Source organism: Lampris incognitus, chromosome 7, assembly GCF_029633865.1.
Source record: "Lampris incognitus isolate fLamInc1 chromosome 7, fLamInc1.hap2, whole genome shotgun sequence".
NCBI classification, from domain to species: Eukaryota; Metazoa; Chordata; class Actinopteri; order Lampriformes; family Lampridae; genus Lampris; species Lampris incognitus.
In genome coordinates this window covers 13,085,964-13,104,529 of record NC_079217.1, presented here as the reverse complement: position 1 = coordinate 13,104,529, position 18,566 = coordinate 13,085,964, and the positions used below count along the sequence as shown (strand labels likewise).

At 46.0% G+C, this 18,566-nt stretch overlaps 1 protein-coding gene across 1 annotated transcript in view; it reads left to right on the top strand.

Annotated features, from left to right (window-relative positions):
- Positions 1 to 18,566, top strand: part of LOC130115527 (rho guanine nucleotide exchange factor TIAM1-like) — a 45,480-nt gene that overhangs the window by 1,323 nt on the left and 25,591 nt on the right. Inside the window, exons 2-10 of the mRNA XM_056283224.1 lie at positions 9,065 to 9,156; positions 9,305 to 10,241; positions 11,298 to 11,754; positions 12,252 to 12,424; positions 12,702 to 12,926; positions 14,120 to 14,305; positions 15,908 to 16,054; positions 16,267 to 16,338; positions 17,628 to 17,798. Coding sequence (XP_056139199.1) covers positions 9,315 to 10,241; positions 11,298 to 11,754; positions 12,252 to 12,424; positions 12,702 to 12,926; positions 14,120 to 14,305; positions 15,908 to 16,054; positions 16,267 to 16,338; positions 17,628 to 17,798 — 2,358 coding nt within the window. The 5' untranslated portion in view covers positions 9,065 to 9,156; positions 9,305 to 9,314. The remainder of the gene's footprint in view (positions 1 to 9,064; positions 9,157 to 9,304; positions 10,242 to 11,297; positions 11,755 to 12,251; positions 12,425 to 12,701; positions 12,927 to 14,119; positions 14,306 to 15,907; positions 16,055 to 16,266; positions 16,339 to 17,627; positions 17,799 to 18,566) is intronic.

The window sequence follows — 18,566 nt, the reverse complement described above, 5'->3', positions numbered from 1 at the left end:
ACAACAGATTCAGGTCCAGCACATCCTGTTTTCTACTGTTTTCACTTTAACACTACAGTGCTCGTACCTTCTTCTCCGCCACGGCATCCGTTCTCCCTGTTGTACCAAAGTTTTCTTGACGGTAATGTTCACGAGGCACTGCCAGCTTCTAGGTGGTGATCGGGGATGATTTCTCGGTTTCTGTGGATATGATTTAGTGAATCATATCTGTAGGGTGAGTTTAAGCGGCGCACACATCAAGGAAGTAATGAAAAAACAGATGTTTAAGAGAGAGAGGGAGTTATCCTTTGGAAAGTCCGTGTTATTCGGAAACTTGTTCTCACATCCGGGATGGGATTATATTGGGATACTCGTGTGTTTCTCGTCTCCTCTCTGCACAGAGGGACGTCTGTTAGGGCTGTGCCTACTCTACCTTCTTCAATGCTATACTTAGCAACTTTGGACCCCCACTCCCACCATCCTCCTCAAACGTAGCCTAGAACTATTCCCCGTTCATCAATATTAAAGTTAAAATGGAGAAAATGGGCTTTGGTGTTGACCCAGATGTGTTTAAAACGGGTTTTCATTTTGTCTGTTTTTTTCTCTCTCTCTCTGTGTTCCATGAAGAGAATGCACTTGAATCAGAACTCCCAGTATTCCCATACTGCGGCCTTGAGGGAATTGACCGGCTCTGCGGAAGAGCAGGCCAAATTATAACAGAACACATTCCCAACACATGAATGCGGTTTGTCACTTTCCTCGGTATTGTCCTGACTCAGTTTTAAAGGGAAATTTTTAGCGAAGACAAGTCGGCTGCCATGGTGAGATGGGTAGGTGAATGGCTCACCCCGGTGCCGTGGCCTCTGCTTGGGAGACATCAATCTCAATACGGCACTGTTAACCTTCCCTTTGCCGGGTAACAAAGACAGAATTTCTGTTGCTGCGAAAATATTGCCAAATCGCATCGGAGCCGAGTGGTTGAAAATGTGGTGAGCTGTCATAGTAGTTTACCCATCGCACAGTATCTGGTCTCTCGCATTTTAATGAGCTGTGAGAAGGTTTGGGGTGAGGAGAGTGTCAGCTTAATAGTGTGCATTAGTTTAGACAATCTGAATGCCTCCAATTCAGTGGCCTTGTGTACTTGGCTTACTTCAGTCTGAGCAGAGAGTCCACCGGGATTCATAAAGAGAGTTGGAAGAGGAAACAGGAAGCTGCAAACTCCAAAGCTAATGCCCTCAGACCAGTCATCGCTAAGTTTTTATTTGCAACTCAATAGGTGGGCTACTAAACAGCCTTCGCTTACGCCGATATCTGTCGTTGACAGTCCTGCTCATAATTGTAAATGTGCACAAAAGGCTATTCAGAGGGGCAGGAGCTAATTTCCTTCTGCCTGCTGGAAGGTGTTTGCAGAGCCATTAGCCACATGAATTGTTTAGCTTGATCACAAAAAGTAGTCCCTGAAATGTCAAGCACGTTTGCTCCTCACGCAAAAAGGGGCATTGTGTTTGGGAGTGCGTCAAGTGGTATATTGTAAAGGCCTGGTATGTTGAGCATGTGAAGGCAGGCTTAAGTTCATGCCTTGGCATTGTTATAAGGGAGCCCTCGCCATTGTCGGTGATGGAGAGCCTGTGATGTCATCTCATCCAACTCTCTGGCAATTGCAATTGGGATATTTCACTTTATGACAATGGCTTCTTTTTTTTTTTCAATTCCCCCTCTGTTTTCACCCCAATTGTAGCTGGCCAATTACCCCGTTCTTTTTGAGCCAACCCAACCGACCAGAGGAGGCGCTAGTGCAACGACCAGGACAAATACCCACATCCGACTTCCCACCCGCAGACACAGCCAATCGTGTCTGTAGGGACGCCCGACCAAGCCGGAGGTAACATGGGGATTCGAACCACCGACCCCCGTGTTGGTAGGTAACAGAATAGACTGCTACGCTACCCGGACGCCCGACAATGGCATTTTCATCAAATTCTCTGATGGATATAAAAACTTAAGCATTAGTCCGCTATAAGTGTGAACCAGTTGTGGGGTTACCTTGAACCACATAGCATAATTCCTCAGCATCTGATTAAGCTATGTAAAGTGTGCGACAGCATTGAGGCTTTTAAACTTGTGAAAGGAATTACACTTGGGGGATTTAGCCTAATAGATGCCTGCATTTAGAGTAGCTTTACATAATGTCAACAGAAGAATAAGTCCAAATTCCTAGATTACTAACTCGGTGAGCAGCCAAAACGAAGAAACGGAAAAATCATGAGTACGATTTCACGGTGTCCTGTCTCTTGTGTTTGTGGTAGCTGGACAAATGAAGTCCGAGAGTAAAAGAACAGGTGGTGGTTATCATCATTGTTGTTGTTGTGACGTTTAGGTAAAATTTTCACTACGAGATGTGGACTGAGATGCGTAAGTGTAGCAGTGGGATGTAATTTCGGGATTTACGGCATGGGGTCGGGGGTCAAAATGGGAAGTGGAACGAGGGAATTTCAAAAACATGCACCTTCAGTAAAGGAGAACCAACACAATTGCTTTACTCATGCAAAAGCTTCAGAGGTGAAAGACGGCCTGCCATACATCTATTTGACACGGTAATGAGGATGCATTTGTGGTCAAACCTATAATTTTCAAACAGCCTCGTCAGTTGCCTTTCATCTGAAGCACCATGATTATGAAGGCATTCTTTCCAAGGGAAGCGAACAAAAACAGACTTTCGTAGGACCTTTTTGTTTTCGCTTGTCTTCGTTTGGAAGGTGCATCATTTTAAGGAGATGTCCCCTGGTTCGACGTACAGCCCAACATATCCCTTCCCTTGCAAAAACAGCAGTTGTTGGGAGTCCTCGCAACTTTTGTCCACACCCTTCTGTCTTAACAGAGTTGCATGGCTCGTGTGTAGCGCCAATTATGTTTAGAGACTTCAGAGGTCAGCTAAAGAGCTGTTTGTAGGATGTACTCTTCATGTCCCCAAAGATAGTGACCAGGGCTGGCAAATTATTGTGTCAAAGGTAAAAGTGCTCCTTACAGTTTTGCAGCAACATGGCATGGGTATGAGCTGGTGTCTGAACACCGTGCATTGAGGTAAAGAAAGTCTTAATGCAGTGTTTGGAGGCAATTGCTTGTTTAATCCAGAACCCCCCCCCCTTTTTCCCCCTCCCCAATTGTACTTGGCCAATTACCTCACTCTTCTGAGCCATCCCGGTCGCTGCTCCACCCCCTCTGCTGATCCGGGGAGGGCTACAGACTACGACATGCCTCATCCGATACACGTGGAGTCGCCAGCCGCTTCTTTTCACCTGACAGTGAGGAGTTTCGCCAGGGGAACGTAGCATGTGGGAGGATCACACTATTCCCCCCAGGTTCCCTCTGCCCCCGAACAGGTGCCCCGACCGACCAGAGGAGGCGCTAGTGCAGCAACCAGGACACATATCCACATCCAGCTTCCCACCTGCAGACACGGCCAATTGTGTCTGTAGGGAGGCCCAACCAATAATATGGGGATTCGAACCGGCGATCCCCTTGTCGGTAGGCAACGGAATAGACCGCTACGCTACCAGGACGCTCCAGAGCTCCTTTTCTTGTTTGATCTCCACGCCACATTTCATATCGTTATAAATGCATTTTTAAGTTATTCAGAGAAAGTATCAAAAGTAAAATAGTTTAAAAAAAAGATTGCAGTTTGAAATACATGAGTAGATTATTCATTCTGAAATGTCAGAGTTGTCAAAACTCCAACGTTGACCCACTAAACATGCTGCAGCAAACGCACACAGCTCAAGCAGAGGTAGAAATGGCAAAACATTCAAAGATTGTAGAAGAGCAAGCAACATAAACTGCCACCGAAAGTATCTTCATGAACTAATTTAATAGCACAAACTAAATCACCACCATAGCATATAGGTTATTTTATTACACGAGTCAGAATGATGGATAAATAAAGTTCTAGATACAGCTCGTGGTCTGTAGTTGGACACAAGGATCTCCAGACATGGGCCTCTGCTCACTGTATATGGATGTTCGCACAAAATGTGAAAAATAACCACCCCACACCCAACCTACTCACTTTTTATGTAATTGTCTTTGTCAGACATCAAATAAAACATGTCTGACTTGATTAGACTAGCGTGACTTGTGGTATTCAGGATTGTACTGTTATGGTATCCGCTGAGAAGAAAGAGAACCGTCTCATGAGGGCAAAATGTCACTTTAATTCCCTCCTGCTGTAGTCACCGAGTGACAGCAGTACCAATAAGGATGAACTCTGCAACAATTATGTCAAAAGCTAACATGCTATATTGACTAGTGAAGCATTAAAGCCGAATGCTGAGACCGATTTTGTTTGTTTGCTTGTTTGAACGGACAGCTAAACCTATCCCAAAACCACCAGTAGTTACTATTCACCACTCATTGGTGCTGTCATGCAAGGTATCACCCCAGCTGTAATATCAGCCACTATAGTGCTGATATGTGCTGGCGTCCCTCTCACGGTGCTGTCCTACATTAACTGTGTTGTGTAGCCAACACAGCCACCTGAGCCTCTCACAATGGGCTCGCGCAGGTCACAACACTAGCCTTTGCAGCCATCTTCTGTAATATGAGATCAGTTCTGCAGGGGATGAAAATGGCTGAATGTAAACACCCACTGTCAAATGGCTGAATATAAATACTAAATGGCACATTGTGTATGCAAGATTTGTGTTGGCTGATGAATTTTCAGGGCTACATCAATGACACTATTCAGTAGAGTACACAGTATTTCTCCACTGGCTTCAGTGAATCTTTAAGAAGTATTAAACTATGCTGAATCGAAGCCATATTAACTCCGTTGGCTACAGAATATATAGCCGGCCAATATCTTTATCCTACATTTTAGAGTGCTACATGGTTTAGAACTATTTGAGACAACCCAGCTACCCCTTTCAGCTGTTTGTCATGACACATTTTCAGGGATGCAAATCAAAATGCGGGAAAAAAGCTCTTTTGCAAGAAAATATAAAAAAAAGCCAGTAGAAAAAGTGTTGTATTTGTTTTTTGTTTTTTTTAATTGTCCTCCTTTTTCTCCCCTATTGTATCGGGCCAACTACCCCACACTTCTGAGCCGTCCCGGTTGCTGCTGCACCCCTCTGACGATCCGGGGAGGGCTGCAGACTACCACATGCCTCCTCCGATGCACGTGGAGTCGCCAGCCGCTTCTTTTCACCTGACAGTGAGGCATTTCAACAGTGGGATGTAATGCGTGGGGGGATCACGCTATTCCCCCTCAGTTCCCCCTCCCCCCCGAACAGGCGCCCCAACCGACCAGAGGAGGCGCTAGTGCAGCGACCAGGACACATACCAACATCCAGCTTCCCACCCATAGAACACGGCCAATTGTGTCTGTAGGGATGCCCGACAGAGCCGGAGGTAACACAGGGATTCGAACCAGCGATCTCCATGTTGGTAGGCAACAAAATAGACCGCTACGCTACCCGGATGCTCCCCAGAAAAACCTATTTGATTACGGCCAGGAAGAAACGCATTCTAAATAAATGCCGGTCCAGGCGAATATGTCACCAGCAGTTTGTATTTGAAGGGGAATGCAACAAACAGGCTGTAGCGTCCTCATATTGCTTCCTGTCCCAACAGAGTCTTGAATTCACTCCTCCACAAATAGGGGTAGAAAATAAGTCACGAGATGGTTGAGATGGGGCATTTGATTCTTCCGCTCAAAGAAAAACGACTTGATGAAAGTGGGGAAATGTGTGTTGTAGAAGTGCACTCTCGCAGTGGTAACCTAAACCCCCTCACCCTGTCACCCCCACCCCAGAACTCCACACAGCGCCCTATGTTATTAACTCCTGAGTCTGGAGCGTTCAGATTACAGGGCTTTGTGCTGGAGCTTGTAACTAGTTGGTCCAACGCATTCTCGCCTTTCACCTGTGTAGTTGGGTTAGATGACAGAAATGTGTTTGCAAGGTCCTTTGTGGTATAAAGAGTTAAAATCGGAATTAAATTCACGGCCATTTTCTTTCTTCATCCTTTCTCGCTAAATGATGCCATTGGTTTTTGCTGCTTTAAGTCAATTAGCTGGTTTCCAAGAACTTTGGATATGATGAGAGTATTTAATGAGAATATGGTTTTTGACATGATGTTCGTGAGTCCTGGAATGTGCGGCCAGGTGTTTCAGTCTCAGTGAAACCCCACCCTCGTACTAAAGTCCACAAGACAGATTCTGGCTGTAGGGCAAGAATTCCATCATTTCCTGAAATGCTAAAAGTGCTTTGCAGTTTTTAACCTTCTTCTTTTTTTTTGAAGCCAAAGGGAGGAAGATGGGTTGGGGGCTGAGACATATTTGCCCTTCTCCTGTTCCAACAGGCCCAAGTATTTGTCAAATATACGCTGGGGCTTTAAGTGGTCCTTAATAACAAAAGGCCTTTAATTTACCTGTCACATAGTTGAGGGATGACCAAATATCAGTGGAAATCTAAGAAGATGGCATTACTTTGCTTTAAAATGTTGAGATGCCAAAGATGGGGTTTTTTTTCTTCTTTTTTTTTCTGGTGTACGGGAATTCATGGCCATTTTTTGCGCAATTCAAATGTTTCAGTATTGCTCACGAGTCTCATAATAACCCCGATTCTTTCAGATGACTGGAATGTTCTGTGCTTACTTTAAAGACTATTGCATCAAGGGACTAAAATGAATGACTTGGCAGATGATCTCGAGAGAGAGAGAGAAAGGGGGAGAGAGAAAGAGGGAGACCTTGTTCTCCTTAAACATGTTTTCATCTCCAGCATTTCCTCTTCATGTTTTCATAAAGTCTTGAAGATGGAGTCTGCACCCACCCACACAACACTGAAGCTTAAGAAAAAGTGTTTGTGAACATCATTAGTCCATTATTTCCAGCAGCTGGATATACTGATATCTGAAGTAGGTTGCACATGTTTCGCAATGTCATTTCAACATTGTCTCGTTTACCTTTTTTTTTCCTGCATCCCCCCTTTTCTCCCCAATTCTACTTGGCTAATTATCCCACTCTTCTGAGCCGTCCCGGTCGCTGCTCCACCCCCTCTGCTTATCCGGGGAGGGCTGCAGACTCCCACATGCCTCCTCCGATACATGTGGAGTCACCAGCTGCTTCTTTTCACCTGACAATGAGGAGTTTCACCAGGGGAGGATTGTGCTATTCCCCCCAGTTCCCCCTCCCCCTGAATGGGTGTCCCGACCGACCAGAGGAGGCGCTAGTGCAGCGGCCAGGACACGTACCCACATCTGGCTTCCCACCTGCAGACACGGCCAATTGTGTCTGTAGGGACGCGCGACCAAGCCGGAGGCAACACGGGGATTCGAACCGCCTTCCCCGTGTTGGTAGGCAATGGAATAGACCACTATTCTACCCGGACACCCCCTAATTTCCCATTTTAAATGCTGCACATCAATATTAAACTTCAACCATTACATAGTTGTCACATTTTTATTCATCATGGTCATTGTGTAGACCAGCTGGCTCACATGTCTTGGGTCTGGATAAATATAGTCCTATACTGCAAGAATCAAAGGCACGGCACAGTGGGTCGCTTTACATCTTCCAACTGAGGAAAATTACACATGATCCCTTCTATTTGATTCAATCACTTCTTCTCTTTTCTCTCCGCTTTACTTTTTCTGATTAATCTTTTTTTTTTTTTACAATTTGACATTGTTTAAAACGTTTGAGGATATAACCTGATCCAACACTGTGACACATACAACACATGCAAAATAGCCACTGACTATGCAAGCTGTCAAAAGTTTCTTGTAGATTTTTTAATTGGACTCATTTACGATTGTTTCAAGTCCTGTAGAGCTCGAGGAAACCAGAACAACGATCAGGGCAAACACACAACATATGGGGATTTTCCCAGGGATGACATATGCAGCCACGAGACTTTCCCCCATGTACATCTGCAGAAAATAAAGGTTATTGTCAAGGGTGCAAGCCTGGAAGCAGCCTTGGGTGTAATGTCTCTGGTAGCATTTGCGATCCTGTTCTTGTCATTCAACATATCCAGATAGGGCCGTCATAATGAGCGCGTTGGCATTTGTATTGTCCCTCTCCCCACCTTTGCACTGTTCTTTTCCTTTTCCCAGCTCTGCCCTTGCTCAGTTGGAAGTGCGGATGAAATACTACCACTTCAGTTGTCACTAGACTGAATTAGCAATACTACGAGGATGAAATGGACCTTGAGTCAGCGTCAAAGGTTGTGCAGTGCAGTACCTGTGAAGGCTGATGAGTGAGCAGAATGAAGAGGGGAAGGAGGGCTACACGAGGCAGGGAGAAAATGGGGTCAGCTCCAGTTTACGTAACGCCCCTCTTCACAGTAAGCTTGAGTGCATGTAGCAGCAGAGGGCTGGGCTCCCACTCATCTGCACTGGCCACTCACAAGGACGGTGTCCCCCCTACCTCCCCCAAAGGGTCTTTTCCTTCAAGGAGGGAAGAGAACATTAGCAGCAACAACAGCACCGTTGTTTAATCTTCAGTCCCATCTGTTGATGGTCCCAGGCATGGAACAGGACCTTTTTGGGGGGAGCAAGCTGTCCAACCCGAAGGCTGATAGAACTAGTCCAAATGTGCAATATGGCAAAAAAATAGAGTATAAGCCCAACATGTACAACCCCCCCCCCCCAATTTCCCGGTCCTCTTTAATGCATGGGGAAGTGCCTGAGAACAAACATATATTGTGGGGTTGGGGCTTTAATGTTGTTCACATCAGTCCTGAATAACTTGCACTCACGCGAGCTTTGTGTTCCCTGTCACGGTACTCATTGTCATTACCTCCCCTCCACTTCACACACAAACCCCCTCCTCATGTTGAAAGGGACTGACAGGATTATTTTCTTGTGATAATGTGTAAACGACAGCAAAAGACCACTTCGAGGACCACTTATGGAAAACAACTATATTTAGTGACTGCTGATTTTGTTCCTCGCATCCAAAAATCTTTTTGTATATCAGGGACTTTACCGACCTATATTATAGATCCTGCAACACACAAGCCAATGCAAACACAATGAAAACCATACATGTGTGATTCTGAAATAATCGAAATATCTTTCACACTTTTAGAGCGTTGTGGATCATACCACTTGGCCCAGGACCATACTGTCTGAGGATCCAGCGAAGTTCAAAATGACAGAAAAATCTCTGCCCTTCTACAGGTGGGTTCATTTTAATCATAGTCTTCTTCCAGTTAGGTCATGTGATTGTCATTACATTTTTTTTAACTGGCTCCATGTAGGGAATTTTTTTCTATTCGTGTCACAGTTTTTGTAGGGTTGCTAAAAGTATCTCTGCTCTCCTTTTCAGCGTCTGAATCATGGGAAATGTCGAGAGCCAGAATGGGGACCATACCCTCTATGGTAATGAACGTGGCCATTTGTCACGCAAGCACATGTCTCGTTCCCTTCGCATCTCCAACAAACAGTCCAGACGCTCTCGACATGCCTCATCAGGGAAAATAGAGCACAGGAATTCTGAAACCAGTACGCGTTCTAGTAGCACCCCCAGCATCCCACAGTCGCTGGCTGACAACGGCCTGGAGCCCTTCAACGAAACTAATGTCCTCTCTGACTTTGGCAGCCCCATATGGGTGGACCGTATGGCCATGAACCTGCGGCCCGTGTCTTTCCACAATGACCTGGCCAACCCCTCAGTACACATAGACACCATGCATTTGCCTTTGCTCAGCCCCACCCCCCGGGAAGCACAGGATGGAGGAGTGTACACAGGTGAGGTAACCTACCTCCAGAAAACCAGGGACAGTCCCAGGGAAGCTGTCACCTTTAAGAAGAAGAGATCCAAGTCTGCTGACATGTGGCGAGAAGACAGTCTGGAATTCTCTCTGTCTGACCTCAGCCAAGAGCACCTGACCAGCACCGAGGAGATCATAGACACATCGAAAGTGAGACACTTTACTGACTGCGATGGCCACTTTCAGTCCCGCCCCCAGGGGCTTGAAGTACTGGACTCTGCTGACCGTGCTAATTCCCTGGATGAACTTTACAGCCAGAAGAGCCCTTCTCATAGGCAACCCCACGGCCGCTATGCCAAGTGGCACGATGCCAACAGGGCTATCCGGGAAGGCATGGATGATAAGATGCTGTCCCCCTCAGAAGAGGACGGGAACACCTACGGTGCATACACCCTTCCCTGCCGGCGCTCCCATTGCCTGTCTGAAGGTCTGAGAAATCACCAAGCCTCTGTGTGTTCCAGTATGCAAGGCAGGAGGGCACAGACTATACAGGTAGGATGAACACTGATTTCCACTCTCCTCTGTGTAAATAACATGGCTGTGATCACATGGCATACTTCGCAGACAACAAAACAAATTGGGATACCGTGACTGTTTAGTTTAGTCCAGACCCTGCTACATGTTTAGGTCATGAATATATAACCGGTGTTCTCACCACTGTTTGAAACTCTGCAAGTTAGCAGTATGTCAGGGACCTGAAAGGCTCGAGCCTGCATCAGTTCTTTCATTGGGCTTGCAGCCATGTCTGGATTTTATTGGATAGAGTATGAAAAAGCTGCCTAGAATCCTAATGGACTCTAGTTTCTTTCCCTACAATAAGACTATTTCCAAAAACAGTTCTCCTCATTCAGTTCCCCCCTTGTGTCTGAAATGTTCCCCTGCTGCATTCACCAAGCAGATAATGAGCTACCAAAAAAAAAAAAAAAAAACACAGATTAAGAGTAGGAAAAAAAAAACCCTGTCTGCTTGTGCCAGGGGAGCAATGTGTTGTTTCCTGATGCCTGATGGATCTGTTGGTTTTCTCTGGAGGGAGACTATACTGATGGGAGGTTGGGAGGGGAGCTTAAAGTCACCCCCTGTTTGAAATGCTCCGACCTTTTGTCATGATAATGAGGAGAGGCCTGTGGAAGAGTGTAACAGTAAAAAGTGGACGGTGGCCCTGTCACTGTGGGGCACCGTTTGCGCGGGTGAGTGGGCCTCTGGAGCGCATGATTGGATCATGTGACCAGATGCAGATTCTAGGTTCGGTGTAACCCCCTTCCTTCTCGCATGGTCCTCTAGCCGTGTTTGCAGGAGAGGGCAGACCCTGCAGTGGCACAGAAAGGGCAAACTGAACTGGTGAAAGAGTAGTAGCTCTATTGTCAGTAATCTAATTTGAGCCAGAACAGCAGGATAAACCAACCAATGAACACTCTGTGTAGGCCACAGTAGTCTCAGTGTTGCAAACATGTTAGTTTTAATGGCACGGCTCCATTTTGTTGGCTGGACAGAGGAAGCTGTGGCCGTCATACCATCTCACCTGTCGCACATTTTTTTGCTGTGATGCAGGATGTCACCGCCGGGGAAGGCAGCGAGTTTGAGGACAGTGGCATTGACGGGGTGACGGTGGAGGTGGAGCACCAGTCCAGACGCTACAAGACCATGTCGGCATCCTTCTCCGTGTGCTCGGCGGCCACCAGGAGCATGTTTGCCGGGAGTGACAGTGGCAGCAGCAGCGGAGGCGGCGTCAGCGAGTGTGTGCAGGGAGTGTACGAGAATTTCCGACAAGAGCTCGAAATGAGCTCCTGCCAGACGGAAAGCTTGGAGGAGGCCGGGTCGGCCCTGAGCGACGAGCAGAGCAGCATGAGCTCAGCCTACCAGTCTGACCCACTCCTCAGTGTTGCCCAGGGAACCGTCCGCAAGGCTGGCAGGTTGGCTGTCAAAAACTTCCTTGTCTATAAGAAGAACAAGAAAGTGGAGTCAGCGACCAGACGCAAGTGGAAGAGTTACTGGGTCTCGCTGAAAGGTTTGCATTTCCCCTGGATCTGTCTAAAACATTTACAATTTGTCCTTGGATCCATCCAACACATTTACATTATCTCCTTAACCTATAGCCGAGCATCATCCAGCCATGTTTTAAACTGAAAATATTTCTCAATATGTTTTTTTTTTCATTTTAGGAGTTATGTAAGATCTTTATTTTCTCCATTATGCTCCATAAAACATGTTTTGACTCGAGCCTAAAACAAACCCCAGCATCAGCTCTGATGCCTGTTAATCGACAGTGAAATCATAACAGTTACACATGTGGTGATGCGTTTTCTTGTTGGCAAGTATGCTACGCTGCACTTCTTGATGTTGGCCACTGGAGAGCAGAATTAAATCATTTGAACAAACAATGATTATTCTCATCTTTATTTGACATTTTCCTCCAGACAAAAGAGATTTTGGGGACAAAGAGATTTTAACTATATTATGTGCACATTTAATTTTTTTTGTGATAAATTGTTTTTGATTTCTCAGGTTGTACTCTTTTCTTCTATGAGACTGATGGGCGTTCGGGGATCGACCACAACAGTATTCCTAAGCACGCCGTATGGGCGGAGAACAGTATCGTCCAGGCTGTCCCAGAGCATCCCAAAAAGGACTTTGTCTTCTGCCTCAGCAATTCCTTAGGTGATGCTTTTCTGTTCCAGGTAAGATGTGTAGATTTCACCTGTTTGTCTTTAGCTTTCATCTCCTCCATGAAGAACAAGTCTACTCATTTCCTTTAAGGGCCTTGTGGAACCAAGTGCTGATTTGTGTATGGTCATTTGTGGTAAAACAACGCAATACGCATCTCCAAAATGCCAATGAAAAGCAGCCGCTTTTTGACGCTACTGTGTTGGCGAGGCAGACCTCTGACTGATCGTTCCAGACCTCTCCTGTCTTGTCTAGTTTAACCTTTTAACATTACCCTCCCTCCCCGCACAGACTTGTAGCCAGACGGAACTGGAGAACTGGATCACAGCCATCCACTCGGCATGTGCCACCACCGTTGCCCGCCAGCACCACAGAGAGGATACGGTGCGGCTGCTCCGCGCTGAGATAAAGAAGCTGGAGCAGAAGATCGACATGGACGAAAAGATGAAGAAGATGGGGGACATGCAGCTCTCTGCTGTTACGGACACCAAAAAGAGGAAGACTATTCTGGATCAAGTAATAATTTGCTCTCACACTTTATAATTTGATTCTTTCTTTTTTTTTTGTCTTTTAGTCTTGCCACACTTTTCATCCTTCCTTCCATTGGCTCTGTTCATAGAGTTCTGCTCTAAGATTGTCAGTTAAGTTACATAACCACATTTGCTTTGAAATTACTTACAAGAGGGCTGTTGTAAACTAGTTTTTTTGTCATACAGGCCCTGACCTGTTGCACAACCAGTGACAGGCAGGGTACTTTCCTCTTGAACCTATTCAGGTTATTTATTTTCTATTCATCATAAGAGTTGTCACTACAGCAGTGATGATGCTGGAGGCTATTTCGATGCTGACATCCACAATTTGTTCAGCTGCTTGTAGTGTAAAAGCTGAGATGGGCAGAAGAGAGGAGAGGGATTTTGAGAACTAACACTTCACTAGCCTTGCAAGAGGCATCACCCAATAGATGCTGCTTGTGTTGCACACCTATTACTGACAAAACAACTCGTTTCTGACAACCCGTCGAGCAGCTGGCACCAGTTGATGAACCTGACATTCTTTTAAGCTCATTTTGTCTTAAAAAGGCCTGTTTACGGAAAAGGGTGATCAAATGGCCTTTTGTTCTGTCAGTTAGGTGGAGCCCGGTTGGAGCAGCTCGTTTGGCAGTTTCAGGTTTCCCATTGAGCTTAGTTGAATGGAAATAAGCCTACTTCTTAGAAAAATAAAATGCAACCAGGCTCCATCTGCCAGAGGAATGTTCATTGTTTCTTTCTCGTCTCTGGGTGACTTGGCAGTGCTACAGAGTCCTCCACCGTGGTGCTAGCCGCTTCTTCCAAGCACTAGTCAGGACCGTGACTGGGAGGGGACACCCCAGTGAATAGTCACAATGTCTTGCTCTACTGCCCCAGTAAACACCAGGCCGTTAAGCACAGAGTGCAGGTTGGCAAAGCTCAAAGCATGCTGGTGACATCGCTTGTGGTTGAATATAGACGACACTCTCCCGTCAAGCTACCATCAATCAAGTTGCATTTTTTATTGCGCTTTTCTAGCTGCAACGGCCATAGTCCATAAGTCACAGACAAAAGGCATTGTTAGTTATGGATACATTCACCAATCTTGTGATATTGACTCCAGCAATCTGCTGCATTTGCTCAGACATTTTTTTTGGATGGTCAGTTAACAGGATGTGCTGCTGTGTTTCCCTCACTCCGCAGATCTTCTTATGGGAGCAGAACCTGGAGCAGTTTCACATGGATCTGTTCCGCTTTAGGTGCTACCTGGCCAGCCTGCAGGGGGGAGAGCTACCCAACCCCAAGCGCCTCCTGGCATTTGCCTCCCGCCCCACCAAGTTGGCTATGGGCCGACTAGGTATCTTCTCAGTCTCGTCATTCCATGCACTGGTAACTAATCTTTTTTTTTCTTGTTTCTGTTAATGGACCTCTAATATTCTGGTTTAATTAATTATGTTGTCAATCTGATGTAGGTGACAAATTTAAAGTTTTAGGCATTTGCAGCAACGACAACATGCGGCTGTTGTCGTGAACGTGTTTGTGACATTTCCATTACAGCAAACCACCTGTTGTGGTGTTATTTACTCCACTTAACTCATAACTTTAGTGTGTGAAAACACTCCGCTTTGCTCGAAATACACATTGGAACTGGCAGATAAGCCAGCGTTTCCTCGGGCAGGGCAATTGATTTCATAAAGTAAAAGGTACTCTGCCAAACCATGTTCCATTTGATGAGTGCCGGTTTGGAGCCGGGGCCATGTGCAGGGCCTTCTCCACAGCAACAGAGGTAATCAATTCATACTGATGAACACTAGAAGCGTTGGTAGCTCGGGATAAAATTCATGTGATTTTTATTTATTTATTTTTTTTAGAACGGGGTTGTCAGATAAGTACGCTCCTCTTTTCTTACCACCTACACAGTGCTGCAGAGTGGATGGGTGTTTCAGCACACAAGATAGCAGGATGGCAACACTCTACAGAAGTTCAATCTGATCTCCTCTCTCTTACTCTTTATCTATTCCCTTTTCACACTCTATCACTTTCCTCCTCTTATCTGCTCCTCATCCCTTTCAATACCAGCATCAGCTCCATATTGGGGGGGGGGGGGCTCAGAAAGGTCAATAGGGGACCCAAAAAGAGACAGAATGAGGGTATCCTGGTTTCATTTCAGGCGAGCTTTATGAAGAGAGATTTCTGTCTTTTTTTGCTCTTCCGCTAATCTTCCATCCTGTAGTATAATTATACACACTTATAAATGCACATTACTGAGGTGTCCAGGTGGCGTGGCATCTATTCTGTTGCCTACCAACACGAGGATCCGCGGTTCGAATCCCCATGTTGCCTCAGGCTTGGTCAGGCGTCGCTACAGATACAATTAGCTGTGTCTTTGGGTGGGAAGCCGGATGTGGGTATGTGTCCTGGTCGCTGTACTAGCACCTCCTCTGGTCGGTCAGGGCGCCTGTTCGGTGGCGGAGGTGGAACTGGAGGAATAGCATGATCCTCCCACATGCTACGTCCCCCTGGTGAAACTCTTCATTGTCAGGTGAAAAGAAGAGGCTGGCGACTCCACATGTATCAGAGGAGGCATGTGGTAGTCTGCAGCCCTCCCCAGATCAGCAAATGGGGTGGAGCAGTGACCGGGACGGCTCGGACGAATGGGGTAATTGGCCAGATACAATTGGGGAGAAAATGGCAAGAATCCAAACAAAAATAATAATAATAATAATAAATGCACATTCCACTGTGACTTCACAAATGAACTAGCCTAGAAACCAAATGTGCATTAATAGCATCTTCACATCATTTATGTCTGACATGGATACAACGGCTTGTTAATGATTTATTACAGACTCCACTGCCTCGTTCATTTTATACATTGACAAAAAAAAAGCTTTGAGGAACATTTTAATTTCCATGTCCATAGTTTATTCCCTTTTATCCCTTATGTTACATGAGGACTCTTTTTGTGATTGGCAAATTTGCCCGATGTAGGTGGCAGCTCGCACAGAGTGTGGGGTTAGACGGCGCACACAGGCCATGTCCCGCTCTTCCAGCAAACGCAAGAGCAGATTCTCATCCCTCTGGGGGCTGGACACTACCTCAAAGAAGAAGACAAAAGCCCATCCCAGCATCAACCAGGTCTGCTAAGCTCTTCCACTGCAACTACAGTGTGCTTTGATTTTGGTGGTCTTTGTATTCTGTGGTGGTCTTTGTATTCTGAAATATTAATAAAAATCAATGGAAGTGTCTGAACCGCACAGATCTCATTTTCCTTTGTAATTTGACTCATTCTGTAATTTTTCTTAAGTTTGCTTCATCGCTGAACATCCTAGCTTGTCTGTGTCTTGCAGGTCTTTGCTGATGGTGAGGAGCATGTGAAAAAGCCCCTTGGCCTATACGTTGATCCTGCCAAGGATTCTCTGGTAAGGAGCTTTTATTCATCCTCATCATTTGGCACCATGCTGACACTTGAGCATCGGTAAAGACAGTGTGAACTTTGGCTAATATCACCCTGAATGAAATATTCCTTTGTGTACACATCAGAGATGTCAAGAGATTGTATCTTTGACAGATAGGTCTGGGCCTCTGATGGTCTCTGCCATTGTTTTTATTTTGCCCTAGTTATCCAAAGCAACAGTAAAATAAAGAGCTATAGCCCTATGTATCACATAAAGCAAATAAGCCATCAACAGATTAACCTCTACAGATGGGATGGAAACAGGGGCAAAGAAACCAAGAATTAATGGCGTTTGGGTAGCGTAGCGGTCTATTCCGTTGCCCACCAACATGGGGATCGCCGGTTCGAATCCCCGTGTTACCTCCGGCATGGTTGGGCGTCCGTCCCTACAAGGCACAACTGGCCGTGTCTCTGGTGGGAAGCCGGATGTGGGTATGTGTCCTGGTCACTGCACTAGCGCCTCCTCTGGTCGGTCGGGGCACCTGTTCGGGGGGGAGGAGGAACTGGGGGGAATAGCATGATCTTCCCACGTGCTACGTCCCCCTGGCGAAACTCCTCACTGTCAGGCAAAAAGAAGTGACTGGCAACTCCACATGTATCGGAGGAGGCATGTGGTAGTCTGCAGCCCTCCCCGGATCGGCAGAAGGGGTGGAGCAGTGACCAAGATGGCTCGGAAGTGTGGGGTAATTGGCCAGATACAATTGGGGAGAAAAAGCCACAAGAAAAAAAATTAACAATTTTATGTACAATGTAGAAGTGATAGTTCGGTGTAAATAAATAAATAAATAAAAGCAGGTGCTGGGTGCTGGCAGGAAATGCTCGATAAATCTTATGACAAATGAAATATTCCTCCTGCCTTTTCTTTGCTCATTATATGCTAATATACATATAAACGAGTTTCTTTTATTAACACAATTTCCATTCCTTCTTTTTCATTTTTTTCTCTCTGGTTTGACAAAATAGATCTAGCTGTTGTTTGCTCTGATACTGCCCCACATTCATCTGTATTGGTTTGTGAAACCAGAAATGACATTGGTGAGCTGCGCACTTCAGCAAAAGTTGAAATTATTCCAGTTTTTGAAAGGGGTGCAGTCCTCATGACGCTAAGCCTCTAAGAAAAGGTCATGTCCTCGCATTGGGCAAAGAGCATTCAAAATGCCACCTTGCCGCCGGAAAAATAAACTGTTTAGGCAGGGCCCTTAAAAAGTAGTTCTTCACATCTAAGACACTGAGGGTCTGTATTTCTCTTTAAAGCATAGTGACGAGGGAACTGTGAAAAGTCTTCCAAGAGCCAGCACAGAAAGTGACATCTGGGCTCCTGACCACCTCACTCCTTCCTGGGTGTGTTTGCCAAATGACCAGCCAGTACTAACCATCATCCAGCCGGGGGAGTCTGTTCTCTGTGCTCTGGAAACCATCTGCAAGGTAACAGGGTTCAGCCTCAAATGATGTGTTATATGGCTTACATTTCATTTCAGTAATGCTCATTTGAGTTACCAACTTGAAGAGGTTTAGTAAGGACTGAAAGGTTTACCGCTACCTGGTGTATCGCTCATCAGATTTCATGCTAATTTAACTGGATAGGATATGGCCATTCTTGATGTACGGCAGGCTGAAATTGTTGCCCATGAACATGATAATGACTTGCCTGGTTAAATACAGGTTAAATTAGGGCATCCGGGTAGCGTAGCGGTCTATTCCATTGCCTACCAACATGGGGATCGCGGGTTCGAATCCCTGTGTTACCTCCAGCTTGGTCGGGCATCCCTACAGACACAATTGGCCGTGTCTAAGGGTGGGAAGCCAGATGTGGGTATGTGTCCTTGTCACTGCACTATTGCCTCCTCTGATCAGTCAGAGCGCCTGTTCGGGGGGGAGGGGGAACTGGGGGGAATAGCGTGATCCTGCCACGTGCTACGTCCCCCTAGCAAAACTCCTCACTCTCAGGTGAAAAGAAGCGGCTGGTGACTCCACATGTATCGGAGGAGGCATGTGGTAGTCTGCAGCCCTCCCCGGATTGACAGAGGGGGTGGAGCAGCGACCAGGACAGCTTGGAAGAGTGGGGTAATTGGCCAAATACAATTGGGAAGAAAAAAGGGGGGAAACCCCTCCTCCCCAAAAAAATAATTAATAAAGGTTAAATTAAATGAAATAATCATATAATACCACATTCTCTTAATTTGCATTTTTAAA